This window comes from Columba livia, chromosome 5 (assembly GCF_036013475.1).
Source record: "Columba livia isolate bColLiv1 breed racing homer chromosome 5, bColLiv1.pat.W.v2, whole genome shotgun sequence".
Taxonomy (NCBI): Eukaryota; Metazoa; Chordata; class Aves; order Columbiformes; family Columbidae; genus Columba; species Columba livia.
This window is the reverse complement of record NC_088606.1, coordinates 68,562,448-68,589,422: the sequence shown is the minus strand read 5'-3', so window position 1 is coordinate 68,589,422 and position 26,975 is coordinate 68,562,448. Positions and strand designations below refer to the sequence as shown.

The following is a 26,975-nucleotide window of genomic DNA, read 5'->3' as shown; positions in this document are numbered from 1 at the left end:
GCCATGTTCAGTCTAGAGAGCAGTGAAGTTCCTCTGGTTCAGAACTCAGACAGTTGCAGGGCTTTGCTTTCAGGAGCTGGGTCTGAGCATGCTGACAATGAAGTATCTAGAACGGAAGCAGCCCAAGAAGAGGGGTGGCTCCTGGAGCTGCTCTCCGTGGCGTACCACGCTCCTGCGGGGATCAGCATGCTGCTGGCGTTCTTGAGGGCTCTTCTGACCAGAAATATCTTGATGCAAGTGTCTGTGGCACTTGACCTTGTCATATCTGCCTACTTTCCAGTTTCCACACCCCTTCTAAGGAGTCCGCATGGAGGCCATCTTATTCCTCAAATTAAAAAGGACTTTTCTTTAAAATCTTTCATGAGTAGAAGGGCAGGAAACAAGCTCTCTTCCTTTGCAGCTGTAGGTTCTGCGCAGCTCTTCTGTCGGGGTTGCCTTTAATTCTTTTTGTCAGCGTGCTGTGATGAGCTAGTGCAAACGGCAGCAAATGAGGCCGCGATGAGCTGCCCGAGCCATCGGACAGCTTGAGTTCCCAGCGAGAGCTGCGCTGCGCCGCCTTTGCTCTCCCCATGCGTCAGGCTGCTCTGCCCACCGGATCTGTCACGCCGCATGAACCGCCTGGAGCAGCTTCTGGAGCCCTTTCATCTCCGCTGCTCTGGGCAGGTACTTTTTAAACCCGAATGTGCTCATCCCATCCGCATCAGCAATAACCTGCTCTACATTTACTGCATTGTCTTTTCTTCCAGTGTATTTGGATGATTTTGTGTAGTTTGAATATGACTCTCAGGCCTCGTGTTTGTGAAACTGTGTGGTTTGCGTGCTGGGATTGCGATGGCCGCCCTGGATCGGCAGACGGGAGAGAGGCCGTTTGCTCAGCGCCCTCCCCAGGGCGACGCAGCAGGAAAACGCCTGCGGAAGGAAGGAAGGACGCCCTCCCCAGTACAGCTGCTGGTGTCTAATGGGGAGAGGGGAATGGAAACGGGGAGCTCCACGTGTCCTGGGGCGTGGGCACCGGGCCGTACAGCAGCTGGAGGGTGTTGGGCAGCGTGAGCAGAGGGAAATCCTCACCAGGGACTTGTTAGGTGGCTTCTCCTCCATCCACTGGCAAGAAAATGCAGCCCAAAGAGCTTGGGTGGCTCCTGAACATCGGGGCGTTTGCTGAGTCCGTGTGGGGCCAGCTCACCAGCCCACGGCTATTTCGGTTTGATATACTTCCCATGCAGGAACAGGAACCCAAAAGACAGTATTTCCAATCTCTCGTGCAAATCAAGCCTCTGAATAGCCGTCTTGGTTCTCGGGCAGTTTAATTCCTGGCGTTGCTGGTCGCGAGTCCCTGTCCAGACTGGTCCGTAGCACTGCAGCTCCTCGTTGACTCGGTACTGCTTAAAAACAGACCCTGTGCATTCAGTGTTTATTGTGCGTTTGCCCCACGGCCGCGTTGCCCTGGAGGCGGAACGCGGGCCTCGTGCCTCCGGTGTCTTACCTTGCCTCTTGGTTATCCAGCTCGGTTCTTTCAAAGTCTGTTCAGAGGTCGGTAGTGACAGCTCGCCGAATACCTGTTGGGGAAGAGAGCGGGTTTCGGAATGCAGCTCCATGGGGTGAAGTGTGGGTACGGCAGCGTGACCTGGAGTGGGAGTAGAGCTCCCGTTTCCCACCGTGCCCTGAACCGCGGCTGATCTCAGGCTGGTCAGGTAATTGTTGTAGTGGATTTACCAGTACTCTGAAAACAGGGATACTGGATGTGTCACAGGATGATGATTTCCTACATTTTCAGAGCCTCTCAGAGGAAATTTAGCTAATGCCAGCGTGGAAGTCGTCAGCCTGCATAGGCTTAGTACATGTGCAAGCCAAACTAGACTTGTGCAAGGCTGAATGGAGTTATTACCCCAGCTGTCTTTTTATGGCTGTTGCTCTGGATGCTTCGTTTCGCAGCAGCAGCTCCGCTTTACCCGTGCGTTTCTTCGCAGGAAGTTCCACAAGAAGCTGGGTCAGCAGGCGTGGCTGGTGGCCGCCATCACCGCCACCGAGTTCCTGATCGTCGTCAAGTACGACCCCTACACGCTGACGCTGTCTCTCCCGTTCTACATCACCCAGTGCTGGATCCTGGGGATTATCCTCGTGCTCACCTGGACAGCCTGGCGGTTCTTCATCCGGTGAGCAGCGCTGTTCTCCGCGGCTGTCACACGAGCAGGGAGCTTGCTGGGCGGGATCCGGCGGGTTTCTGTCTGGACCAGGCCGCCCGCAGCGCTGGTCTCTGTGGGGCGCTGGTGCCAGTGGTGCTGCGGAAGCAGAGCCGTGCGTGCCTGCCGCCCCGGGCTTGCTGCGTGCGTGGTGCTGGCAGGCGAGATCAGGGGTGGGCTTTCCTGTGCTCTGAGGTAGACAAGGCTGAGACGTTTTACACCTTCATTGCAAGAGCCTGTGCTCTGAGGTAGACAAGGCTGAGATGTTTTGTATCTCCATTGCAAGAGCCTGTGCTCTGAATTAGACAAGGCTGAGATGTTCTGTATCTCCATTGCAAGAGCCTGTGCTCTGAATTAGACAAGGCTGAGATGTTCTGTATCTCCATTGCAAGAGCCTGTGCTCTGAGGTAGACAAGGCTGAGATGTTTTGTATCTCCATTGCAAGAGCCTGTGCTCTGAGGTAGACAAGGCTGAGACGTTTTACGTCTTCGTTGCAAGGACAGTGTGCTGTGCCGCGATTGTCCGAGCGGTGCCAGCGTCAGTGACCAGTGAGCCGAGTGGAAGGCTGTGGTTTGGGTGCGAAGGGAAAGCGGCTGCGGGAGGGAGGGAAGGGAGGGCGTGCAGAGACCCTGTGCCACCGCAGCGCAGCGGTGCTCCTCAAAGAGGTGAGAGCAGCCAGACTGGCAGCAAAACCCACACCCTCCCGGTGAAGCAGCGCTCTCGGCAATTTCAGACGTTTCCAGCAAGAGACTCCAGTGGGCCAAGTTATCCCAGGGGCGCTTGCATCCAGAGCACGCTTGCCTGATTGTTTCTATCGTGTGTTGATGTTGTTTGTTCACATCACTGGTTCATCTGTTTTTCTTTGTAGTGACATCACTTTGCGGTATAAGGAGATAAGGCGACAGAAGCAAGAGCACAAATACGAAAAGGACAAATGCCTGAGCAACGGCGACGGACTCTCATCGATGCTGGATGAACAAAACGGGAACAAACTAAGGGAGAGGAAACCTTGAGCAGCAACGGGCTGTCAGGAACTCTAGTGCTCGAGCTGGCCTGGTGGCAGTTCCAACCTTATCCTACCTAACTTGTACTTGTCGTTGTTAGCTTTCCAAGGTGTGGAATCCTCTCGGGGCAAAGGTGTCGCTCGCGGGCGGGGCCGCGGGGTCTGTGACGTGGTGACGCGGGGTCTTGGCTGGGGCGCGCTGCGTCTGCCTCCAGAGCAAGGCGTGGAGACGGGGCCTCTAGGACAAAGCGCAAAGGCAGGTTAGCTGATTATTTCCAGTAAGCTGTGAGATTTCGACGTTGACGTTTGGGCATTAGGAACACTTGTTTTGGAGTGTACAGATACCAGGCACAGGAAACAGTTTATTTTCGTTCTGCTGACACTACCTTGAGCTGCGGAGTAAGATTGTGTGGAGCGTTCAGCCACCGACTAACGGAGCTGCAGCGGGAGGAACGTAGAGAAACCGAAGCTTGTGAACAAGTTGCGTAACTTGCACAGAATGTCAAACACTACACTACTGTTACAGGCCCTGTGCCGCGGGGCCGTTGCCTTTCTCTGAACTGACTTTCAACGTCCTGGAGTAGCCTACAATAGTTTTATGTTGTACCACTGCTCTAGGGAGACGGACGACTTCTCCTTAGCTCTTTTTTTAATTTTTATTTTAGTCTTGGGCATCTCTTAAGTGTAAGGGAAGGTTAAATAAGAAAGGCCAACCTGCCTTTCCTTCGCTTCGTGGAGTAAAATGTATAACAAGCAGAAAACTGGGAGTTACTCCATCAGTCTTAAGTTATTTGCCTTATTCTCGGCTCTTTCATTGCTCACCAGAGGGTTTTGTTCCTGTGCAGGCAGGACGGGCTGTGCCCCTGCCGTGCCCCTGCCGTGCCCCTGCCGTGCCCCTGCCGTGCCCCTGCCGTGCCCCTGCCGTGCCCCTGCCGTGCCCCTGCCGTGCCCCTGCCGTGCCCCTGCCGTGCCCCGTTCCTGCCCGTTGCTCCGGGTAAGTGGGGCTGGGGAGGTTCCCTGCGGTCCGGCTGCCGACCCGGCAGCTGGGCAAACCACTTGGAAACCTGGGCTGGTTTGGTTTTTGAGGTCAGTATTCCAAGCTGCAAGTGTTCCACTAAGCATCAGTTTTGTAAGCTCTGCTCTGAGCCTTTCGTTGGTGCCGAAGGCACTGACGTAACCACATCATTTTTGTGGATACTATGATCTGGCTGTTAAAGGGTATTTTTAAAGGAAGCATTGATCCAAAAGAAAATGACATCGACACCACCAGTAAAGTTTCCAGAGTGCAACTGGAATTTGTGCGCGGCCGAGGACTTGCCGAGCTGCTGCCTGGCAGCCACCTGCGGGTTTGCTCCGCTTCGGTCTCGTACGTGGATGACAACCGAAATCCGCATTTCTCCCGTGTTTGCAGAGTGACCCGAATACTTCCCACCCCGAGCGGGCGCGTAGCGGCAGGGCAGTGGGGATTGGTGGGGCGGGCTGTGGCACCCACAGAGCTCAGCGAGGGGAGCGGTGTGGGGACGGGGTGACCTACCCGAGGCAGCTTTGCTGGGTGTCCCATCCGCAGGTGCTGCTCCGCGGCTGCTCCAGAGTATCTGCTGAGTAAGGAGGTGCTGACACCTTTGGGAGCGCGCAGGGGGTGCAGAGTCGAGCAAATATTCATTTCCACACCTTTCCAGCCGGAGTCGTTCTCGTTCAGCCGTAGGCCTGTCCTAGGAGCCGTGAGCTGCTGGGTTGGTGGCTCGGCCCGGTGTGTTGTGCTCGTGTGGTCCCCGCTGAGCGCAGCTCAGGCCGGTCTGGGCTCCGTTTGTGCTCGTTGGCACTGTGCCCCGTCCCTGCAGCACAGGGGTGCGGGCAGGGCTGGGGGCTGGCCTGCGCTGCCCCCCGACCCGCTCTGTGCGCCGGAACCACTGGTGAGCTGGGAACCACTGGTGCGCCGTGCCCGTCCCTCCCCACCCGTCACACCGACCCGGCTGTGCCCCCGAGCCGCGGTCCGGCCGGGCTGCGTGCCGCAGCCCCCTAATAAAGCGATGTTTGCTGGTGTGCTCTTTGGTACAACCTGTGCGCTCCGCGTGTCTCACTCATCGCCTCGCACGTGGAAACCGTCCTCTCGCCATTCGGAAACGCTTCTGGCAGCGCATTCACCCGGGGGAGTGAACCCTGCAGCGCCACCCCGTCATCGTGTCCTGCTGGTCTGGGGATCCTGTGACCGTCCTGCTGGTGTGAGGGATCCTGTGACCGTCCTGCTGGTGTGGGGATCCTGTGACCGTCCTGCTGGTGTGGGGATCCTGTGACCATCCTGCGGGTGTGAGGGATCCTGTGACCGTCCTGCTGGTGTGCGATCCCTCTGTCCGTCCCCGGGAGCAGCTCGCAGGATGCTCCCGTGCAGCTAATGAGCTTCAGTAACGTTGGGGTGACCTCAATGAGGTGGAGACGAGAGGCAGCAGGTGCACACATCTGCACACATCTGCACCTGCTGCGTGTTTCTCAGTGGCCCTTGGTCAGAAAACCCAAAGGATCCGTTCCTGAGGGGGGTGTCCTGGCGTTTGGGTTTCCCCCAGGTAAGGTGTTTGGTTTAGGAAGGAAAACAGGGCAGTGGGCGGGTGAGGGTGCTCAGCTGGTGCTGTGGTGGGGGTGAGTTCCTCGCAAGGGCTTTCTCTCTTTTGGAGGCAGCTCTGGGATTTTACCCTGCTTTTTTTTTGGTTGTTTTTTTCCCCTGTGGCTTTTTGGTCCTATTGCTGGTGCTTTTGGCATCGTTAGCTTCTGACATATCTTGTGCTCCTGTGTTTTATTTTTATTCTAAGCTGGCTTGCTGAGCAGTGCCCAGCACAGAGCGGGTCCTGTCCCTGTCCCCTGTCCCTGTCCCGCTGCTGAGGAGCCGCGGTGCCTGTTCCACAGGTCCAGCCCGGGGGGCACATGGGGCTGGGGCTCTTGTCCTTGAGGAACCTGCTGGTTTCCTGCCAGGGAGCCTCAGGAGCACAGACCTGGGGCTGAGCATCCACCCGCTCCTCACCCAGTGCTGGGCCTGCGGTGCTGAGCATCCTCCCGCTCCTCACCCGGTGCTGGGCCTGCGGTGCTGAGCATCCACCCGCTCCTCACCCGGTGCTGGGCCTGCGGTGCTGAGCATCCTCCTGCTCCTCACCCGGTGCTGGGCCTGCGGTGCTGAGCATCCTCCCGCTCCTCACCCGGTGCTGGGCCTGCGGTGCTGAGCAGCCGCGTTTGGGCTGCCTCTGTGGATTTTTTTTGCGGGGGGGCGGGGGGGATTTGTTTTGGTTTTGTGGTGCCTTTTTTCCCCCCCAGAAGGTTAAGTGGTGTTTTGAATCATTTTTAGGCTGGAATGTTGCACACCGCTGCTCTATATGGTGTTTGCTACAGGAATTCAGACAGGAGGGGGGGCCCTGGGCAGCAGGGGGGGACTTGGGGGACAGCGGGGTGGGGGGGGTTGGGGCCACCGGAGGGGTTTGGGGCACCGGGGGATGCTGATGCCGCGCTCGGCTGGGGGAGCCCCGAAATGCCGGGAAGGGGGGCGGGCGGGAGGAACCGGCCCCGCTTCACCCGGGGGGGCGGTACCGGGGCTGAGCTCCCCCCGGCGGGTGGAGCCCGCGGCGGCCCCGCCCGCATCCCCGCTCCGGCGGCCGCGTCCCCATCCGCGCTCCCCCCGCCAGCGGCCGGAAAATGCCCGTTTTTCCCCCGAAGCAGCGGTGAGTCGGAGCCGCGGAGCCGGCAGCGTACGGTGGGCGCCTCGGCCCGGGGGGGGACACGGGGGCTGCGGTGCAGCCGGGGGGATGCGACACGGTAACGGTGCGGGGGGTTTGCCGTGTGCCGGGGTCCCCGGGGGGCGGGGGGGCTGGCAGCGACCCTGCCCGCTCCGGGCTGGCTTTTGGGGTGAGGGTTTGGAGCTCTCGGGGATTGCTATGTATTTATTATTATTATTACTATCATTATGATTATTATTTACGGCAACTTGCGAAGGAAAGTTGCCAGCCTGCGGAGCTGGGTGCTCAGAGCCTGGGGGGGAGACCCCTCCTGCGTGTCCCTCGAAGACCCCGGCCCCATCGCGGCGGGGGGGTGGACCCATCTCCTCGGCAGCCCCGGGCGGCAGCGGCTTCTCCGCCGCGCATCCATTGCACCCCCCCTCCGGCCATTGCATCCCCCTTCCTGGCCATTGCACCCCCCCCTTCCCGGCCATTGCAGCCCCCCCCTCCGACCATTGCCTTCCCCTTCCCGGCCATTGCATCCCCCTTCCTGGCCATTGCACCCCCCCCTCCGACCATTGCATCCCCCTTCCTGGCCATTGCATCCCCCCTCCGGCGATTGCACCCCCCATTCCGGCCATTGCATCCCTCCTCCCGGCTATTGCAGCCCCTGCGGCCGCCCGGCAGCGGCTCTGGGCAGGGGGGGCCTCAGCCCTTGTGTTACCCCGTCAACCCCGAGGGAGAGAAACCGTGTGGGAAACGCTTTCCAGCCCCCCTGGGGGTGCAGAGGCCGCCCAGCTCATTGCACGGTGAGCGGAGACGCAGAGCCCGGCAGCCGGTCCCGGATCGCGGAGCTGCGGCAAAGTGTCGCTGCGCCCCCGAGCCCTCCCCGGGCCCCCCGAACCGTCCCCTTGGCCCCCGAGTCCTCCCTGTGCCCCCCGAGCCGTCCCCCTGCCCCCGGAGCCGCTGAGCGGGGACCCCCCGGCAGTGTGTCCCCCCCACCCCGGTCCCTGCTGTTCCCCATCAGGGGCTGCTCGGAAATCGCTGCATTTGTCCCCATTCCGGGGTCCCGCTGCTGCCGGTACCGGGGCCGCGGGGGGGTCCCCGCTCTGCTCCGCGGAGCCCCGGAGGTAAAACACAACAACGGGCCTTGGGGAGGATCCGGGCTGTTCTGGGGGCAAAGCCGGTGTTGCCTGGGCCGAGCCTGCCCACGGGGTGTAGAATGGTGCAGGGGCCTCGTTTGGGGTGTAAATGGGCTGGGATGGATGCCCGGGCTGTGGGGTTCGGATGGGAGGGCAACGGGGCTTGGGGTCGGGCAGGAACCGGGGCAGAGCCCAAATCTGTGTGTTTTCTTGAGTTTGGGTTTTTTTGTTGGTTTGTTGGGAGGTTGTTTGGGGGCGCGGGGGATGTTGACAGTCGTGCCATCAGCAAACTCCATCTGACTTCTCTGCCCTGCGGCTGGAGGCCAGACAGGGCTTTGTGCTCGTGGGGGGGGGGGGTGGAATGGAGCGGGACGGAGCCGGGGGGGGGCTGGATGGGGGTATTGCTGGGGACATCGCTGGGGGACCAGGCTCACCGGTGACATTGCTGGGGGACCAGGCTCACTGATGGGCTGAGTTTAGCCTGGGCTCACCAGTGGGCTGAGTTTGGCCTGGGCTCAGGCCAGTGGCCAAGCTGGGTGTTGGGGTCTGCGTTGGGGCAGGAAGGGACAGACGGACACTGAGATCTCTGCTGTGGTTTATGACTTGGACTGTGACATTTTGGGATTGCAGCTCCGCATCCTCCGCGCCCCGCGGTCCCCCCAGGATTAACCACCCATCCCAGCGCTGGTGGGGAGCGCTGCTGGTCCTGTCCCCCCCGAGGAGCCCTCGTGTCAGGACGGGATTTGAAAGGCAGCTCAGGAGGGCGACAGAGCAGCTCAGTGGAACACTCACAGGGAACAGTTCAGTTAACCTGAAACACAACAAACCCCTTCCCGAGTGCTTTGCACCTGAATCGCTCGCTCAGGACAGGCTGATGTTGCTTTGCCAACAGGACACTACCGCCTGGTTTAATTGCTGAGCGGAGCACTGCAGTCAGTTCCTGCTGCTCCGGCTGCTGCCTTGGGAATCTGCTTAGCTCGGTGCTCAGAGCTCGTTAGGAAAGGATGCTCCGGGGCAAGAGCTTTGGACAAAATGGAAAACTGGGGATTCAAAAGCCATTGGAAAGAAATTGAGGGTTTTTAAAAGGAACGTTCGCCCTTCTGTGGAGAAAGTTGGTCCTGAAAACTTCTGTATTTCACATTTTAAAAAGCCACCAGGAAACATAAAAAGAAATGAAGCTTCTTAATTACACACGGCAGTTTTTCAAGACATAAAAAAAGGCTGCTTCGAGTAAATCTCCATAACATCGCCTGATTACAATGTTAGTGTGGATTTCCAGCACTGAACAGCGAAGTGTCCCTTAAGCTGGGCTCAGTCTGTACATGATACGAGTTCAGCACATTCTCAGCTGATATTTTACTGAGGTTGGGGCATGAACTGGGCACATCCCAACCCCGTGACAGCCTCACTGGGGTTCTGGGTTAGTGACTTGGTTATGTCCAGAATAAACCCCGACATTTAGAATAAACCCTCCTCCCTTCGCACTGGGTTTGTCTGTCGGGTGTTTGGGGGGCTCGATAAACCCCTGGCTGATGATAAACCCCCCGGTGCCCGCGCCGGGGTCTCTGGGCTGAGCAGCAGCGCTGTGGTTGTGCTGGGATGGATCTCGTGTCCGAGTCCCCGGGACAGCCCAGGGGAGGAGGCGATGGAGCTTCCCCGCTCCGGGAACGGGCTCTGGGAGTGGCATCGCCCGAACCCTGGCCGGGCGGCCCGGGGGGTGGGGGGCGCGCGGAAGAGCAGGCTGAGGCTGGACAAGAGCCCGGAAAAGCAGCAAAGGCTTAAAGGGCTCCCGGGGGGGCACATCCACGCAGAGTGCGAACGCCACCCGTGAAACGCTCCCCGGTCAATCACGCGGCTCTGCGGCCGCTCTCCGCTTCCCGGGGGTTCGGTCCCTCGGCTCCCCGGCAGCGGCCGCGGCGCTTCAGCGCCGTTCGCTCAGTGCCCGCGGGGGAGCAGCTCTGGAGCATCCCTGTGGAAAACAGGGACGGCTGGCTTTGGTGCTCCCCGTTTCCCTGACTCCCGTCTGGCGTTGCAGGCTGTCCCGCTAGCGTGGACCGTTCACCATGGACACCGGCCACGTAAGCAGAGCCCGCATGAGCGGTGAGTACAGGGAGCTGCCGGGGGTGGGATCCCCTGCTCCCTGGGGGACCCCCCACGCGGGGTCCGGCTTCACAACGCGAGGGAAAAGCCCTTAAGCCCCCGAGCTTCCCAACACGGGGTGCTCTGCCCAGAAAACAGGCGACGAGCGGGACGGGGGTTTCCAGCACAGCTGAGAGTGGTACCCGGGATTATTCAGAAGCTGGAGTCAGGAAGGGGGGGTTTGCCCCAGTTTTGCCCCCCGCCATAGCAGGAGCCTGTGAACTCCTGGGAGCTGCATGGCATCGAAACCTCCGTGTGTGGGAGCGACCCAGAGAGCTGGAGAGGGGGGAGATCCTGGACCAGGGTAGATCCCAGACTGGGGGTAAATCCCATATAGGGCGTAAATCCCAGACCAAAAGATAAATCCCTGCCCAGGGGGTAAATCCCAGCCCTTTGCAGCCCAGGGGTTTGGGTTGGGGAGGAAGCAGGACCTGGCTCCTGTCCCGAGGCTTCACCCCACAAGATCCCCCAGAGGGATCAGAATCGGGTGTTTTGGACACAGTGGTGGGTTCGTTCCAGTCCCTCCTGTGCTGGCTCCTGCAGGGGAGGTTTGGGGAACAGTGGGTTGTCCCTGTGCCGGGCTGTGCTGTGCTGTGCTGTGCGGGCTGTGCTCTGCTGTGCTGTGCAGGTTGTCCCTGTGCCGGGATGTGCTGTGCTGTGCGGGCTGTGCCTGTGCTGGGATGTGCTGTGCTGTGCCGTGCCGTGCCGTGCTGTGCTGTGCTGTGCAGGTTGTCCCTGTGCCGTGCCGTGCTGTGCTGTGCAGGCTGTGCCTGTGCCGGGATGTGCTGATGTGCGAGCAGCCCTGCCCGGGGCTGTTCCCGGCTCCACCGTGGCGTGACGCAGGAGGGCTCCCGGCAGCGCTCTGCAACGAGAAATCTCTTTCCCCCCCATTTTTGCGCTGCACGGAGCGGTGGGTGCTGTTCGGCGGCGATGGAGGCTGGTGCAATGCAGCAGCTCCGGGCACCCTCGCCCGCTGCTGCGTCCTCCCGCCTGGCAGCCCCACATCACATCCACGCCTGAGGGCTTTTCCCTGCTTCCAGAAGCCTTTTTTCCCATTTCTGGGTGTTCTCGGCATCCCCAGCCATGGGAAGCCGCGTGGGTTTCCCCGGGTGGTCGGGGCGATGCAGATGTGAGCACAGCTATGTGGGTGAGGGTCCTTGCACCAGGGGACACAGCAGCTCTCCGATTCCGTGTGTGCCGGTGCGGGGCCGCGATCGTGTGCTCTCCATGTCCTGGGGAAGTGCAGCGAGGACTGGGAGATTTTGGCAGCGCTGCTGCCCGGCACCGTTCGAAGCCGCCAGTGGGATGCTGTGATTTACCCCCTTGGCCCATCTCACAGCTCAGGGCTGAGTTTCAGGGGCCGAAGCCTCTGCCCGAGGGTTGTGGCCCCTGAGGGTCCCTCATGTCCCCCGCAGCCGCTGCAGCCCCCCCGCGCTGGGAGATCGGCCTCTACGCGGCAGGCGCGCTGGCGCTGCTCGGCATCGCCGCCCTCAACCTCTGGAAGCTCTGGCGCTCCGGCACCTACCCGGCGCCCTCCCCCTTCCCCAACTACGACTACCGCTACCTGGAGCACAAGTACGGCGCGGCGTGCCCGGACCTCAAACACAAGGTACGAGGGTGAAGGTTCGGCTGCTCTCCTTTCCCTTTGCAGCATGCGGGCAGTGGGAGGGGGAAAACGGCACCTGTGTGCTCTGGCTGGGGGCAGAAGGTGTGGGAGACAAACTGGTGCTGCTGGGGAGCTTGGGGGATGAGCACGGGGCTGGTGAATGGGGCTTGGGAGCTGCGGGGTTGTACCTCGAATCCTGGGGGCAGTTTTGAGCCCCGCACACCAAAAGCCCTTGAGGTGCTGGAGTGAGTGAAGAGAAGGGAACGGAGCTGGTGAGGGGCTGGAGCACAAGTGTGATGGAGACTGAGGGACCTGGGGGTTCAGCTGGAGAACAGGAGCTGAGGGGAGACCTTCTGATCTCTGAACTGCCTGAAAGGAGCTTGGAGCCAGGGGGGTCGGGCTCTGCTCCCCAGGAACAAGCGCCAGGAGCAGAGGAAACGGCCTCAAGTTGCGCCAGGGGAGGTTGAGGTTGGATGTGGGAACAATTTCTTCCCCAAAGGGCTGTGGGGCATTGGAACAGGCTGCCCAGGGCAGTGCTGGAGTCACCAGCCCTGGAGGGCTGGACAGACAGACACGAGGTTCTCAGGACACGGGGCAGTGCCATGGTTATGGCTGGACTCAAGATCTGGAGGGTTCAGTGATGCTATGACTGTGTCTCCACGTTTCCCTTGCCCTGGCAGCGGGGCCAGGCTCCGGGCTCGCAGAAGGTGCTGGATAAGACGTCCCCCATCCGCCGGAGCAGCCTGCGTGCAGACGACACCTTCGAGAGCATCACGGAGCTGGGGAGCCTGGAGCTGATGAGCAGGGACCTGGGCTGGGCCCCCTACGGCCCCCTGAAGAAATCGGTGTCGGCCGACTCGCTGAGCTCGGTGTCGTCGCTGGGGAACAGCTTCGGGCAGGACGTCTCGGTGGGGCAGGTGGAGGTGGCGCTGGAGTACGAGGCGCGCGCGGCCGCGCTGCACGTCACGCTGCTGCAGGGCAAGGACCTGCTGGAGAAGGAGGAGGCGCGCTTCGAGTCCTGCTTCATGCGCGTCAGCCTGCTGCCCGCCGAGCACATCGTCGGCATCTCCCGGGTGAGCCCCCGCCCCGGGGACAGCCAGGCGGCGTCTGTGCCCCGGGACCCCCGGGGCGGAACTTTGTCCCTCCTGGCCGGGCTGTGCGGTCACTTTGTTGTCCCCGCGTGTGGCGTTTCCCTGTTCGTCACTCCGTTCCGGGGGCCGGGATGCTGTGGAAGGTGGAGGAAGGGCCTGGGGGGGATTTGGGGTGAAACATCCCTTTTCAAGTGTCCCCAAAAGCCGCTGTCGTGAAAGCAGGAGCCTGATTTTCCTTTCAGCAGCTGCTTGTTGGAAGCTCAGGGCCAGCCACTCTGATTACTGGGGATGTTCCCGAAAGGGGCGCCCGCCGCGGAGCCCCGTGCCCGGGCTGGGGTCCCTGCCAGCGCGCGCAAAACCGCGGCCTCAGATATTTCCACTGCGCCCTTTTAAGACCATTTTCCCATCCAAAGATCAGGCTCTTTACTTATGCCCTGGAGATATTTATTATTTAGCATCATTATTTATAATTCACTAGCGCTATTTACCCTCTTTTGCTGTCCTGAGACAGCTCATCAAGATACATTTCGTTCCTTTCCTTTAATGCTTCACACACAGTACTTGGGTTTGCGGTGTTTGGTCGGCTGGCTGTGCGTTTGTTTGTAAGCAGCAGCTGACATCTCTCTGCTCCCACCCGGAGCTGCTCCAACACCGCGCTGTTTGCAGCCACGCGGTGATCAGCGCTGCACAGCAAACGGCTGCAAAGCTGCTTTACCCTGGGAGCTGCTCCTGGGAGCTTTTCCCTGGGAGCAGTGATGGGATGTGGAGACGGCGTCTGCTAAAAGCACATTCAGGGCTTGTTGAGCCCGTGGGCTCGGGGCTGGGGTCACAGCCCCTTCCCCAAATCCCGCACCCCGGGGTGGCCGAGCGTCCCGGGGATGCTCCTGTGTCTGAGAGCACCGGACCCACCTTCCGTTTGTAGTTAAAAGAATTAATGGGTGATAGGGCGGGTCATGGCCGCTATTTTCTGTCCCAGTGGCTGGGTGGCTGCAGAGGTCAGGTGGGAATTTTGTCCCCAGCGAGGGACCCTGCGCCCCCCAAGCCGCGCGCTCCTGCCGATTGCTGCAGGAGAAACGGGGCGGATCTCGGACGCGGCCCCAGAACCCGGCGGGTGTCAAGGTCCCAAGTCCCCCCCAATCCCCCGCTCCAGATCCAGCGCAGCGCCTACGCCGTGGCGTTCGACGAGCGGTTCTCCGTCCCGCTGGACCCCGCGGCGCTGGAGGAGAACAGCCTCCGCTTCTCCGTGTTCGGTGTCGACGAGGATGAGCGCAGCGTCAGCACCGGCGTGGCCGAGCTCAAGCTGTCGGACCTGGACCTGCCGGCGCGGCCCTTCAACGCCTGGCTCTACCTGCAGGACACCAACAAGGTGGGGTCCGCCTCCCGCCCGCGGTTTTGGGGGGTTTCTCCTCCGGGTGGGTGACGGCTGGCTGTGTCCTGCAGGCGGTGGACACGGTGGGGGAGATCCTGCTGTCCCTGAGCTACCTGCCCACGGCCGAGCGCCTGACCGTGGTGGTGGTCAAAGCCAAGAACCTGGTGTGGAGCAGCGGCAAAGCGACCGCGGGTGAGCGGGGGACAGGGGTCCTGGTCCTTCTGCACACCCCGGGGGATCCCATCCTGCTCCATCCTCCCACCATGTTTATTGGGGTGGCTCTCACTGGGGACAGACCCCCGGGAAGGTCCCCCTCGGTGGTTCCCCCTTTCCCCACCTCGCGGGGGAACCCGTGACTGATCGGGGGCTTTTCTCTCCCGCCGAGCAGATCCCTTCGTCAAGGTGTACCTGCTGCAGGACGGGAGGAAGATCAGCAAGAAGAAGACGGCAGTGAAGAGGGATGACACCAACCCCGTGTTCAACGAGGCCATGATCTTCTCGGTGCCGGCCATCGTGCTCCAGGTCTGTCCCAGCCTGGGGGGCTCCTCGAGGTCCCCGAATCCGCGGGGTGTGGGGGGTTCGGGGGGTTGTAGAAACTGTGTGGTGGGGGCCAACATGTGCATAGATGGTGTGGGGGGATGTGTGTGTGGGGTCGGGGTTTAAGGAGTTGTGCATCTATAGGTTATGATGAGCACATGTAGTTTTTAAGTATGGGGGTGGCTATGGGTGGGTGGGGTATGAGGGATGTGTAGATAGGGGTGCTGGGTTTTGTGGGGTGTTTATGGACCAGGGGCTGTAGGGGTGTGTGGGTCAGCACTGGGGGTACGTGTGTGCGCAGCTGCTCAGGAGGGGATGGGGTACACCTGGCCGGGGGGTCGGTGCCGGCGATGCCGCTGCCGCACGGCGACACGCGGTGCTCCCGCAGGACCTGTCCCTGAGGGTGACGGTGGCCGAGAGCGGCGAGGACGGCCGGGCCGACAACACGGGCCACGTCCTGATCGGGCCGGCGGCCAGCGGGATGGGCACCACGCACTGGAACCAGATGCTGGCCACGCTGCGCAGACCCGTCTCCATGTGGCACCCGCTGCGGCGCAACTGACTGCGGGGGGACCTGAACCCGGGCCTGCACCCGGTGACACGCAGCATTTGCCGGGGCTGAGCCAGACTTTGCGGTGCTTCTTGCTGCCGAAACGCTGGGGGACGGAGAGACCCCTCAGCCGCAGCCCCGTCCCCGGCTCGGCCTCGCATGCGCCGGGGGCTGCCAATGGACCCTTCACACGGACCAGAACCAGCGCCCACCTCCCCAAACCGCGGCCCGGCCGCCTCCCGAGCATCCCGCACGCAATTGGTGCCGCCCTTGAGCGTGATCCTGAGGCCGTCGGGGAGGGGGATTTCTTGGTTTTCGGTCAAGCTGAGGGAAATGGAGAGGGTGTTGATAAGGTGCCAGCACAGCGTGGTTTCGCTCGGCGTGTGTGCTGCTTCTGTTGGGTTTCGGAGGGATTTTGGTGCCATGCACCGTGGCTGAAATGTTTTCAAAGAGAGTGGAGGAAGGGAGAAATAACAGCAGAAAAATCAACTGTCATCACACGTGGGTTTTCTTCCGTGTCCAAGCGGTGACTGCTGGCCCCTGGGCTGGCTGCACAGCCGCCTCTGGACTTGACGGGCAGTTTTTCAACCTCTTAGGCTTAAGATCTGGGCTCAGAGCCAGTCCCAGGGTCCAGCCCCATCGGGGCCCATTTCCCAGCCGAAGGAGCCCCAGGGCTGCTCACAGCAGCACAGCCAATTCCTGCCCCTTCGATGCAGATCTTGCCACTGGGGGTTATTTTATACAGCCCTTAGTCCTGGAGTCGTGCTGGGACTTGCTCACCACAAAGCTCGCTCTTTTTACCTGAAATCTGGGTGTGGAGGTGAACATCTTTGCCCTGTGACTGGAGAGAGACGTGACAGACCCCTAATTTCTCCATTTTTAATCGCAACTGCAGTTTCAGGGGGAAGGGAGGGGACAAAGCTCTTTGGGTCCTGCCTGCCCGTGGGTTCCTGGCCCAGGGACCGGCCCCTGGGGACTGTTTGGGGTTTTTTGGGAGCTGCTACCCAGCCCCTTTGGAGGGTGACGCATGGAGGGTCTGATGGAGCAGGGCAGGGGCCAGAGGACGCTCTGGGGACGCAGCCGGGCAGCGGCACCCGCGGTGCCTGGGGTGCTGGAGGGGGGAGCGCGGTCAGGGATGTGGTGACCTGAATGATGGGAGCAGGAAAAGCGTGACTGAGCCATTTATCCCCCATTAAACACAAGACCTTGGGGGAAGCCGGAGCTGGCAGCGATTTTCCTTTCTGCTCATCCGCGTTCTCCACCTGACCTTCGTTCTCGTGCCGAGGCTGCGGGTCCTGCGTTGACGTCTCCCCTCGCAGGTGCCTCTCCGCTCTGTCCCCGGCACACACTCGGCCCTGCTCCGCCATGCAGGTTTCCCTCCCCACGCCCCAGCCCTCCCTCCTGCCCACCCCGGGGGCCCCGTGTGCATCTGCTGCCACCCGAGCGGTGCCACCCGAGCGGTGCCACCCGGGCGGTGCCACCCGGGCGGTGCCACCCGAGCAGTGCTGCTCCTCTGGGCTGACGCACGGCGGCCCCAGGACCAAGGCACAAGCCAAGGCGACGCTCGGAGCTGAGGAAGGTGCTGGTCGGGTTTGCCCGGGGCTGGAAACAGAGGGTTTTTTCAAAGGATCAGGTTTACTGCAGGGTTTTTTTGAAGGTATTCACAATCTGTATTAACAGGCACTGAAACTTGGGGGAAAACGTGCTCCCTCCTGCTTTGGGGGCTGGCACAGCTCCCACAGCCGCACTCTGCCTTCTGGGGGCTTTCCCAGGACATTTATCTTTTACTGTAGCAGGGAAAAACATCACAGCGACAGCCGATTGCTTTGGGTGTTTAATATCCATCTTTGCTGCCATTCTGCAGCCCCTCTGTGCATCCATCACTCTGTCAACAGGGGTAACGGGACACGAAGCCGCTCTCGGTCCTGTCTCAGCGCTGCGGTTCAGGGAGCCCCAGTGACAGCGGAGACCCCAGAGCTCCCTCCCCCCAGCAGGGCCTGGTGGCTCTAACGGCATCTTTGGTTTCTGTGGTCTGACCCGGGACTTCAGGGTTGAACACCAAGTGTCCGGCTCCTTCATTTCTCCTTGTCTTTCCTCTTGCTCTTCCTCTGGCCGGTCAGCTCGCTGAGCTTCTTGTCCAGGCGCCGCTGGAGATGGGCCCTCCTGGCGGGGTCCAGCGCCGCGGCCCTGGCGCCGTTCCCAGGGTGCAGAGCCCCCTGTGTGCTGAGCCGCTGCCGCGCCTGCGCCCTGGCCTTGTCCCCGCAGCCGTGCACCTGCGGGAAGGGACACAGCGGGAAACGGGGCCATCGCGGCCGGGAACCAGGGAGATGGGTCCCGGAACTCCCCTTCCACCTGCTCTGCACCCCCTAAACCCATCGCCCCTTTATTTACAGCTCCTCCGGCAGGAAACAAAATACAAAGGTCATTTTGCTGCTCCTGGGATCCACACAGTGGGTAAATCAGCTTTTTGGGTGGTTTAAGTGTCTCCTTCCAAACCTCTGAACATCTGGGGAATCTCCCACTCCTCGTGCCAACAGCTGGAGCTTTCACGGTTCTCGCATGAGAGACAGAAATAAAACCGAGCTCATACAGTAGGATTTGGGGGAAAAGGAGAGGAACAGGAAAGGTGACTTGGGAAATAAGAAGAGATCTTTTTAGCCATATATCTGCTGCTTTAGTGTAATTACGTCTGGCTGCTGCACAGGAGCTCCCCGGCTGTTTCACATGGAAGCCTGATAATGTCTGGGAAACTCTAAAACACAGAAAAACTGTGTGACATGGATTTTATCCTTCCAATTGTTCCTCGTCAGAATCCTCATCACCATTCAGCAGGGAGAGGCGATTCTGCAGGAAATACATTTCTATCCCAGCAGCTTGTGACTGACCATAAATACAACTATTCTTTGCCATGGAAACAGATAGAACTTGCCAAGGGGAAGATCTCCGCTGAGGATTTATGGGTCAGCTCGCTAAACGTTGCTAAGCTGCGGGAGGCGAGGAGCTGCGCCGGGTGACGCCGGAGGACAGAAAGGCGTCACCTCTCGGCCCCTGTGCTCGTCACAGCCCCGTCAGCCCTGCCCGCGGGGCTCACAGCCCATGGCCACCCAACCCGGAGCACCGCGCTGCCAGCCTGAGCCTTCCGCTTCCCCACCTGCCCCTGCAGCCCAGCACAACAGGCAGGCCATTGAGGAAGTGCCTAATTGCTAACGAGGCACATGAACTGCAGAGAGCCGGGAACCGCATCTGCAGGCTGCCCAGCTCTCTGCCCCGAGCTCCTGCCTCCTCGATTCTCCTCTCCGACTCGTTTTATCTCCACGACTTGGGAGCATAAATGCCAGAGGACGGTGAAGAAGAGCACAAAGCAAAGGAAAAGCTCTCAGGAGAGGCGTGCAGAGCCCACGTGTTATCGCCCGGCAGGCCTCTCCACCTGCAGCTCCGGCAAAAGCCCCAACACAGGGTTCTGCTTTCATCTCCCTGCCTGGGGAGCGCAGCGGGAGACTTCCCACGTTAAACCTGCGTGGTTCGGCACATCCCGCTCTCCCCTCTCGCACGTACCTCGGGGACGTGGTGGCTGAGGCAGAAGCGCCGGAGGCAGTGCGGGCAGAGCTGTCCCAGGGCGGTGACGCTGGCCGTGCAGCGGGGGAAGCCGCAGGTGCTGTCAGCTCGAACGGCGGCAGCGATCAGAGCGTCGAAGTCCTCCTCTGCCGCGCGCTCTGCTCCGCTCTTCGCCGCTGCCTTTGCTGGGGAGAAGAAGGGACGTGGCCGTGAAAGCGGCTGCTCGGGAGCTGAGAACAGACCCCAGCGACCCGCAGCAACGGCCTGGGCTCGGGAGCCGCTGTTTGCAGTGACTGCATTTCAGTGAGACCCAGCAACCTCTGGCCTGTGTTGAAAGGCACAGCAGGAGCCCACTGCTACATCTGGGAGCCTCCAATCCAGTTCCTGAGTCTCCTCCTGGGAAAGGGTCCCCGGCGCTGTTCTGCTGGCTACAGAAACGTGCCTCCCTGCACCCAATTCCCTCTCCCTGCACACACTCCTGCCAGTTCTCATCCCGGCAGTGACAAGTGTCACAGAGCTTTCCAGGAACCCCGTCCCTGCTCCATGCGCCCACACACAGCCCAGGGCCTGCAGGGAACGCTATGGTGACTAAGGACCACTCAAGAAGACCACTAACTGTGCTGGTTACAGACTGACCCACCTCTGGCTTCACTTTTGTCTTTTTTCCTGCTGCTGGCCTTCCCGCTGGGCTCCTGAGCCTTCCTCGCTGCCTCCTCCCGCTTGGCTTTCTCCCTCTGGACCCTCTCCAGGTGCAGGGTTTTCAGCTCCACGTTCCCCTCGCTGCTCCCTCCCGGCTCGGCAGGGACAGACGTGTCCCCATCGCGATGCTGCGGCTGGGGAGGGGGCAGCTGCTGGCGGGGGGCGGCGGGCAGTGAGGGCTCGGCCGGTTTCTTGCGAACGCTGACGTAGCGCTCCTTCCCCTCCCCGGTGCTGCCGTGCTGCAGCCCGTGCTCCTCTGCCATCAGGTGAACCAGCAGCCGATCGTGAGCGTTGAGGCTCGGGGGGAAGTCCAGCTGCGGCTCGCTGCTCGCCAGGAACGCCACCAGCATGGCCCTGAGTCTGTCTGCGCTGTCCTTTGTCCCCGGGCTCTCTCTCCCGGGGCCGCTTGTGCTGGGGGACGAATGCGTTTCTGGCTGCTGACAGGTGGGTTTGGTCGCTGTGGCTTTGGGTTTCCTGCCGGGTTTGGGGCCAGGCGCGGCGGGGGGCTTGGCGCCTCGCTGCCGCGCGCCCCGGCCCTCCTGGGTGTAGTTTTCGGGCGCGAGGTCGTCGAGGTACTCGAAGGCCGTGCGCACCTCCCCGTGCTGGCTGAAATAATCCACCAGCCGTTGCAGGAAGGGCTGGTTGCTCACGGTGCGGGTGTCGCAGATGATGGCCACGTGGCGCCGGGCGCGGGTCACCGCCACGTTCATCCGCCGGTCCTCCGCCAGGAAGCCGACCTCGCCTGCCGGAGAGAAACGGCGCTCAGGGAGCAGGCTGGCTCCAGCGCCACAGCTGGCCCAAACGAGCAAGGGCTGCTGGCTGCAGGGCGGGAATCGGCATTTACTGCGCTCCGGTCCCTGACTCGCGCTGTTCCCTTCACCTTTCTGCTCCCTCCTGGCTGCACAGGGACAGACGTGTCCCTATGGGGACACTGCAGCTGGGGAGGGGACAGCAGCTCCCCCTCAGCCCCCAGGAGCACGGATGGAACATGGAGAAGAGACACGTTTTCCTGGCTGGCCCATGACACAAGATCGGGCTGGGACCTGGGAGCAAACGCAGCACAGGGCAGCGTGGAAGAGGCTCACCTTGCATGGAGAGGAAGCACAGGTAAGGAAACAGAGCCCGGCCTACACGCAGACCCTGGTCTGTGCAGCTGCCCCTCCTGCCCCAGACCCTGGCTGAGTTCCCGGTGCCAGCCGTCCCGGCGGCTCTGCAGGGTCTGCTCCTGGCGCTGGCTGTTTGCTCAAAGCCAAGCGGTGAGAGCAGCAAGCGGCAGGATGACTCAGGAGCAGCGGGCGACAGGGCAGCGTGGGCGGCTGCCGAGCTCCCAGCTCCAGGGACACAGGAGCCCAGTTGGGGAGGCGCTGAGCTGTGTGCCGGGCGGTGACCAGCCCAGCTCTGCTCTGCCATGGCTGTGTGGCCGCACTTGCGCTGCCTTTGAGGCACGGGCTGTGAGCAATCCTCTCTCTGTGCTTAGAGAACCATTCCCAGGTTCTCTGATGAGGTTTCACCTGATTGCAGGGGCAAGAACAACCACTCTGGCCCGGCAAGAGTGTTTCCTGTGGGATGGGGAGCGGCTGCAGAGGGACGGGCGCTGCTGGCCCAGCCCTGGCCTCTGCAGAGCACAGAAATGCGGCTGCAGAAGGGGTATGGATTTTTCCTCAGGGTCTCGGGGGGTGTAACATCATGTCTTGTGCCTCACGCAGACCAGAGCCTGCCCAGACATGGCGAGAAGCCGCCTCGTGCTCCAGGCAAGTGACTGATCCCCGTGGCACATGTGAGCTCTGGCTGGGGGCCGTGTGTGGGCAGGGGACGGGGAACACGCGGCTCCCACCGAACACAGGCCAGGTGAGTCGCTCCTCAGCACGGCCTATTCTTAGTCCTGGCCCACCTCTGTTCTCCCCCAGCACTGCTCTTCTTGTCTGGGCTGTCTTACAAAGAAGCGCCTCCTCCTCTCCCACGCATCCTCTCCCCTCTCCCTTCCTGACACCGGTGCTCCCAGCACAGACACAGCGCGGTGTCTCCACAGCAGAGGCAGCGCGGGAAGGGACGTGTCCCACCGCCGGCTGGAGAGGACAGTGACCACGCACAGGAGAGCGCTGGGCACGGTGGGTCATGGTCCCGCACCTGCCTGCGTTCGAGCTGGTTCCAAAAACCCTCCAGCGTGGCCAATGGCTTCGGCGAAGGAGCCTCACGGCTCCAGGGCAGCAGCTTTTTTCCAGTGATTAACTTTCGCTGCAGCTGCTGATAGGGAAGAACTCGATTTTCCGCTCTAGATTTTGCTCCCAAAAGAAGCATTTTCTGTGCGTGACTGGTAATGCCAGCTCCTGCTTGCTTGCTTTGGGGAAATGACCCAAAATGGGCTCCAAACACAAGCAACGACCCCTCTAACTTTTCACCTTTTGCAGTTAAGTGCTGGGCACTCCAGTAAACGTGGTGCTTTCTTAGGACCCGGTTTAAATAATTTCTGAGGCCTCAAAAACCAGGAAACCCTCAAACTAAGCAGTCCTGGCTTCCCCTTTACCTGCTGGCTGGCACGGGAGCTTTATCTGCAACCCTGACAGCAAGCATATTCGGTCATTAAAAAAAAAAAGGCTGACAAGGAAGGTTCTTGCCAGTAAATTCCTTCAGAGTGCTGGAGACCATCAGAAGTGCAATTAAACCGCAGCTCTTGGCAACATGACGAGCGAGCTGGGAGCAATCCCGCGGTTCCCGTTCCCCTCCCGTTCCGGGTGACTCCAGCACCAGCGCTCACCTCTGCGGTTGGACCTCACCAGCGACAGGATCACCGCCTCCTTCTCCCGGCCCTGGAAACCGTCCACCGACTTGATTTCTAGTTCTGGGTACCTGTGGCAAAGCTGCTCCCTTAGCATGTCCACCTGAAACACACGCAATCGACATCTTTGAAAGAAAAGTGCAAAGTGAAAAGGAATGAAAGGCACTGTTCTGGTGAAGCCTCTTCCTCTCAGACCCACAAGGACGAGTGCTCACATCTCCCGAAGGTCAAGCACTGGGAGTGGAAGACACCCATTTAACATCTCCTTCCCCACGGCCTCAGGCTGCTTCAACGTGGTCACGCTGGCCACAAATGACGATACGTTTGGGCTCTGCTGCCTCCCCCTGTGTCTCCGAAGGATGTTCTGGGATCGCTGCTGGAGACGTCGAGGTCTGAACCCACCCTGCGCGTCTGCCCTGTGTGTGTGCGGCACGAGAGAGGAGCTGCGGCGGGGCTGTCTCACCTGAAGGTTGTAGGGGGCCACAACAGCGATGTCCTGCGCCCTCACGCCAGCCCCCACCAGCGCCTGGACGTGCAGAGCCACCAGCTGCACCTCCCCTGCGGCAGAGAGAGAGGGGCCGGGATGGGGACGTCCCATATTAGTCCAAGCGATTAATGACAATCCAGACAACAGCTTATTTTTCCTCTGAAGTGAGACTCTAGACCTCACTAAAACTTCAGTTCTCTATGCTGCAACTGGAGAAACTCCACCTTTTCTCTTCATTCCAAGTTCCACATTTCTAAGCCCCCACGAGCAAATAATCAAGCTCCATGCTCGGATCTGTGTGCTCAGACCCTCCAGAGCCCGCGCGTCGCCTGCACTAACAGCCGGATATTTGGGACAGTCACTGGTTCAGAGAACTCTAATCAGGACAAGTTAAATACAAATGTGAACTATTCCACCAGTTTATCGGCTGGACTGACTTTACCCTCCGTTCTGCAGCAAAGCACAGGTGTACAGACCCAGGCTCTGCACTGTGCTGCTCCACAAGGCTGTGCCCCACATTCCAGGATTAATTCCCCGCTCTCCCCTTCCTGTCCTCACTGGTGCAGAGCCCAGCCCGCGGGAGCCCGAGCACCTCAGACAATCCATTCCAGCCAACAAAATTGTCCAAAGGACGGTACCTGGGTTCCCCTTGGACTGTTCATCTTCTTCTTCCAGCTCCAACAGCCCACAGCCAGCGGTGTCTATGAGCAACAGGGGAATTGCGGTCTCTTCGGTACAGGTGACACCCGGCAGGTCCCTGCACAAGAGATTTAGGAAAGGACCAGTGAACAACACTGACATTACAGCAAAGGGATGGGGAAAGGGCCTGTGGACAACACTGACATTACAGCACAGGGCTGATGAGCTGCGGTGTTGCTCACTCCTCCTGGCCAGACCACAAGGACAGAGGGAGAACAGAGCTGATGTTGGTGCCGAGGCCGCAGCCCAGCAGCGGTGCCGTGCGGGTGGCAGCACAGCAGGACGGGCTCTGGGGGTGGAGAAGAGTGACAGAAACTGAGAGCTGAGGTTCCCCACACTCTTCAGCCAGAGCTGAGAACCCGTTATTGCTCTGCACCGCGGGACTGACAGTTAAACGCTCTCCCAAAACGCAAACGAAGAGCCAAAGGCCCCGGGGCGTGTCCTGGGGCAGCAGCGCTGGGAGGCCGGGCACGGTGTGGGTGTCCGTGTCCCGCTGGAACGGCCTCCAACAGGAACGATCTGCTGGCCCAGCGAGATGTGGCAGCTGCGTTCTGGTTTTTACGGTGTTGAGAGGGAGGAGGAGCACGTGAGGTGTTCCCGGAGACGTGACGGCAGCGCTGCTGGGCAAGAGAAGAAAGCGCAGTGCGAGGAACCACAGAGGAATTGGGGTTTCGCATAATTTCTACAGCTAAAGTTGCTGCATTAAAAAAAAAAAAAAAGCTGTATTTTAATACATCCACCTCTAAAGCTGCTCAAAAAATATTAGTAAACTAGAGCTGAATCCCCAAGGAAGTTGTCAGGTGAGCTGAGAGCCTGGGGCGGTGGAGGGCAGAACGGAACGCCTGGAGACGGCAGGAGAGCTCTGACACGTGTTGCTGCACATGGGTACCAGCCACAGCGAGCTGCGACTCGGGTGGTCTGCAAGCAAACGGGCAGCTGGCAAGCCATGGGAAGGAGGCTCATCTCACCACACCGCACCTCACCGCACTGCACCGCACCGCACCGCACCTCACCGGACAGGACAGGCCAGGCCAGGCCAGGCGGGGAGCGAGGGGAGAGGCGGCTTCCAGCTCAGGCCCAGCCCAGCCGCAGCCGCTCCCTCCCTCGAGAACCCACCACTCTCACCATTAAATGACACACGTGCGCACAAACGTGTATATAAATGAGGCAGGAGTCGGCCCAGCCTCCCTGTGCTCGCGGAGCCGCAGGCTCCATGCCCAGCCTGCTGACACAAGCAGAGCCGCGCTGGCTGCAGCGGGTGAGAGGAGGGAGCACCTAGTGCAGCTCACGAGTGGGATTAGCCTGAAACAAGTACAGTAAAATGGCCTCTCTGGCTATCTCTGTCAAACCTGCTATGAAACTGAGAGATTCCAGGGGAATATCAGTTTGTCCAACTTCTAGGTATTAGTATTACAAAAAGAAGCATTGCTAAGAAGGCGAGAGCAGCACGCAGACAAGCACTGCGGTATTCGTGGGTCTGCGAGTCCAACAGAGAGAATTAATGTTTTCCCATCCACCTCCCAGAACTGCGCTGAGTGCAGTTTTAAAAAGCGCCCACTGGTGCCAGCCACAGCGCGTGCTGGCAAACAGCTGTCTGTGCCGGGCTGCGACGGAGACGAAACGCCAGTCGCTTCCTTTGGGTTACCAACGGAAAGGGAAACCACCGCAGGCAAGGGTTCCAGCGCCACCCGACCTGCCTCGGGCTGCAAAGGGAACTTTGCTTTCTGACCTCTCTGATGTCAATGCTGGGACGAACGACGGGACACACTGACCCAAGGACCATGGGCACATGTGGGAACACAAAACCTGGTGTCTGGTCCTGCCCTCGGTGAGGGCTTGAGACAGAACAGAGGTTTGCCCGCTGCAGGCTGGGCCTTCCTGGATGCAAGGGGATCAGAGTTTTTGCTTATCACACCAAAGAAGGAAACAGAAGAGAACTCTGCCTTAGCGATACATGGGAGAAAGGACAAGACCCCCAGTTAATGTTTCCTCGATGAAATAAGGGCTGGAACAGAACTGCTCTGGCAGGGCCGGGAGGAATGGCAAACCCCACCGCGGGGAAGGACAAACCCGCGCATGGCGGGACGCGGGGACAGCTCAGACACCGAGGAGGAGCCGCTCCCTTACCTGAGCAGGTGCTGTGCCACCGAGGGGTGCGCGCTGAGCTGCCCGCCGTACATCTCGCAGGAGGCCCAGCGCATGATGTCCTGGTGCATGCGGTACTGCACCCGCAGCATGCGCACGGCGCGCGGCCCGTACCGCTCCGCCAGCCGCTCCAGCAGGCTGAGCGACAGCCCCGCCGCCGCCGCCCTGCGGGAAAAGCTGGTCAGGAGAGGGGCTGGCCGGCTGCTCCGAGGGGTGAGCCCTCTTTTGGGGGTCGACCAGCATCCCCTCGCTGCAGCCGCAGCCCAGGGTCAGCCAGCCCGGCCTGCAGCACCCGATGCTCCCACCCACATCTGCTCAGTGAGGGTGCCAAGATCTCTGCTTGGGGAAACAGCTCCCAACCCAAAACCCCTTAACCCGTAGCCTCATCCCGTCACCACCCGTAGCCCCACTGCTCGTACCAGGCTCTGGACACGGCAGCTGGCACCGCCAGCTCGGCACTGGAAGCGCCTGGTGCGGGAGTTGAGAGCTCGGCCCCAGCGCCGGAGCGCTCGGTGTCAGCACGGCCAGACCTGGCTCGTGCTCCAGCCAGACGCCGCTCGAGCGCTCTCGTTCCTCCCTGGCCACCCAACCCAGCCAGAAGCACTAATGCATCTCAGCACTTATTGCTTTATCACCCATTAAGAAAACCAACGCTCCGTCACTCCTGACAAAGGTCCTGTGCTTATAGCTGTGACACAAATTAATAAAGCTCCTAATGAAATAAGCCTTTCAGGAGCCTAATTGCTTTCTCTTCACCATACAGAAAGGGTTCATTAGAAGCATTGCCTAATGGCTCTGTCTGAGGAAGAAGAATCACTGTACTTCGCTGTTGCATTTTGAAGCACAAAAAGCTTTTTCATACTGTGTGTCCAGTGCCTTGCACGAGACGGTGGTTCGCGGTAAGGGTTCCGATTGCTACCAGCACACAGTGTACAAGCGCACCGACGGTGGAATGACCGAGAACAGCTTGGGAAAACGACCTCGGTCGAGGGGCAGGGGCACAGCACGCACCCCATCACCGCCGTGGGGAGCATCGCGTGGCTACGCGGCACCGCGGCGAGCGGCTGGTTTGCTGTGCTGGCCGGCCCTGTCGCGGTGGCAACAGGGTGCTGGGTAAATATAACAAGAGACTGCAAATGCATTAAAACTGATGGAGAGAAAATGGAGGGTAGATCTTTCTGACCAGTCGAGTCTCAATGGCCCTCCTTGCTAAATCACAGAATGCAGCACACAGGGAAAAAACGGGTCGTAGCTCTGAAAGGACACAACCGCGGGAGTTTGGAGACGGCACTGTGTTTGCAA

The 26,975-nt window shown here is 60.5% G+C and overlaps 3 protein-coding genes and 1 long non-coding RNA gene across 6 annotated transcripts in view; 3 read left to right on the top strand and 1 right to left on the bottom strand.

Annotated features, from left to right (window-relative positions):
* The window catches only part of PTDSS2 (phosphatidylserine synthase 2), a 30,752-nt gene extending 26,808 nt beyond the window's left edge, over positions 1-3,944 (top strand). For all 3 annotated transcript variants that reach the window (XM_065065692.1, XM_065065691.1, XM_021297713.2), the window contains exons 11-12: positions 1,968-2,153; positions 3,049-3,944. In XM_065065692.1, the coding sequence (XP_064921764.1) occupies positions 1,968-2,153; positions 3,049-3,193 (331 nt within the window). In that variant the 3' untranslated portion in view covers positions 3,194-3,944. The remainder of the gene's footprint in view (positions 1-1,967; positions 2,154-3,048) is intronic.
* Positions 3,945-6,741: 2,797 nt separating this feature from the next.
* On the top strand, positions 6,742-15,807 carry SYT12 (synaptotagmin 12). Its single transcript, XM_065065667.1, has 8 exons — positions 6,742-6,884; positions 10,056-10,120; positions 11,575-11,768; positions 12,446-12,838; positions 14,007-14,222; positions 14,297-14,417; positions 14,614-14,747; positions 15,151-15,807. Exons 2-8 carry the CDS (start codon positions 10,084-10,086, stop codon positions 15,322-15,324), a joined length of 1,269 nt encoding a protein of 422 aa, XP_064921739.1. The 5' UTR covers positions 6,742-6,884; positions 10,056-10,083; the 3' UTR covers positions 15,325-15,807.
* Positions 15,808-17,133: 1,326 nt separating this feature from the next.
* IGHMBP2 (immunoglobulin mu DNA binding protein 2) overlaps positions 17,134-26,975 on the bottom strand; it is a 28,720-nt gene continuing 18,878 nt past the window's right edge. The window contains exons 9-15 of the mRNA XM_065065662.1: positions 25,656-25,838; positions 23,468-23,586; positions 22,806-22,900; positions 22,322-22,445; positions 19,508-20,308; positions 18,868-19,052; positions 17,134-17,585 (exon numbers count right to left, since the gene is read on the bottom strand). Of these exons, the coding sequence (XP_064921734.1) occupies positions 17,388-17,585; positions 18,868-19,052; positions 19,508-20,308; positions 22,322-22,445; positions 22,806-22,900; positions 23,468-23,586; positions 25,656-25,838 (1,705 nt within the window). The 3' untranslated portion in view covers positions 17,134-17,387. The remainder of the gene's footprint in view (positions 17,586-18,867; positions 19,053-19,507; positions 20,309-22,321; positions 22,446-22,805; positions 22,901-23,467; positions 23,587-25,655; positions 25,839-26,975) is intronic.
* LOC110364207 (uncharacterized) lies at positions 20,308-26,839 on the top strand. Its single transcript, XR_002422820.2, has 2 exons — positions 20,308-20,673; positions 21,273-26,839. It is a non-coding gene; the product is annotated as an uncharacterized LOC110364207 (long non-coding RNA).

Excerpts from the sequence above, each read along its gene's own strand:
- SYT12 (XM_065065667.1), top strand. The coding sequence starts at position 10,084 with ATGGACACCGGCCACGTAAGCAGAGCCCGCATGAGCG. Across the intron at positions 11,769-12,445 it reads GCCCGGACCTCAAACACAAG|CGGGGCCAGGCTCCGGGCTC; the intron begins GTACGAGGGTGA and ends TTGCCCTGGCAG. Across the intron at positions 14,223-14,296 it reads ACCTGCAGGACACCAACAAG|GCGGTGGACACGGTGGGGGA; the intron begins GTGGGGTCCGCC and ends TGTGTCCTGCAG.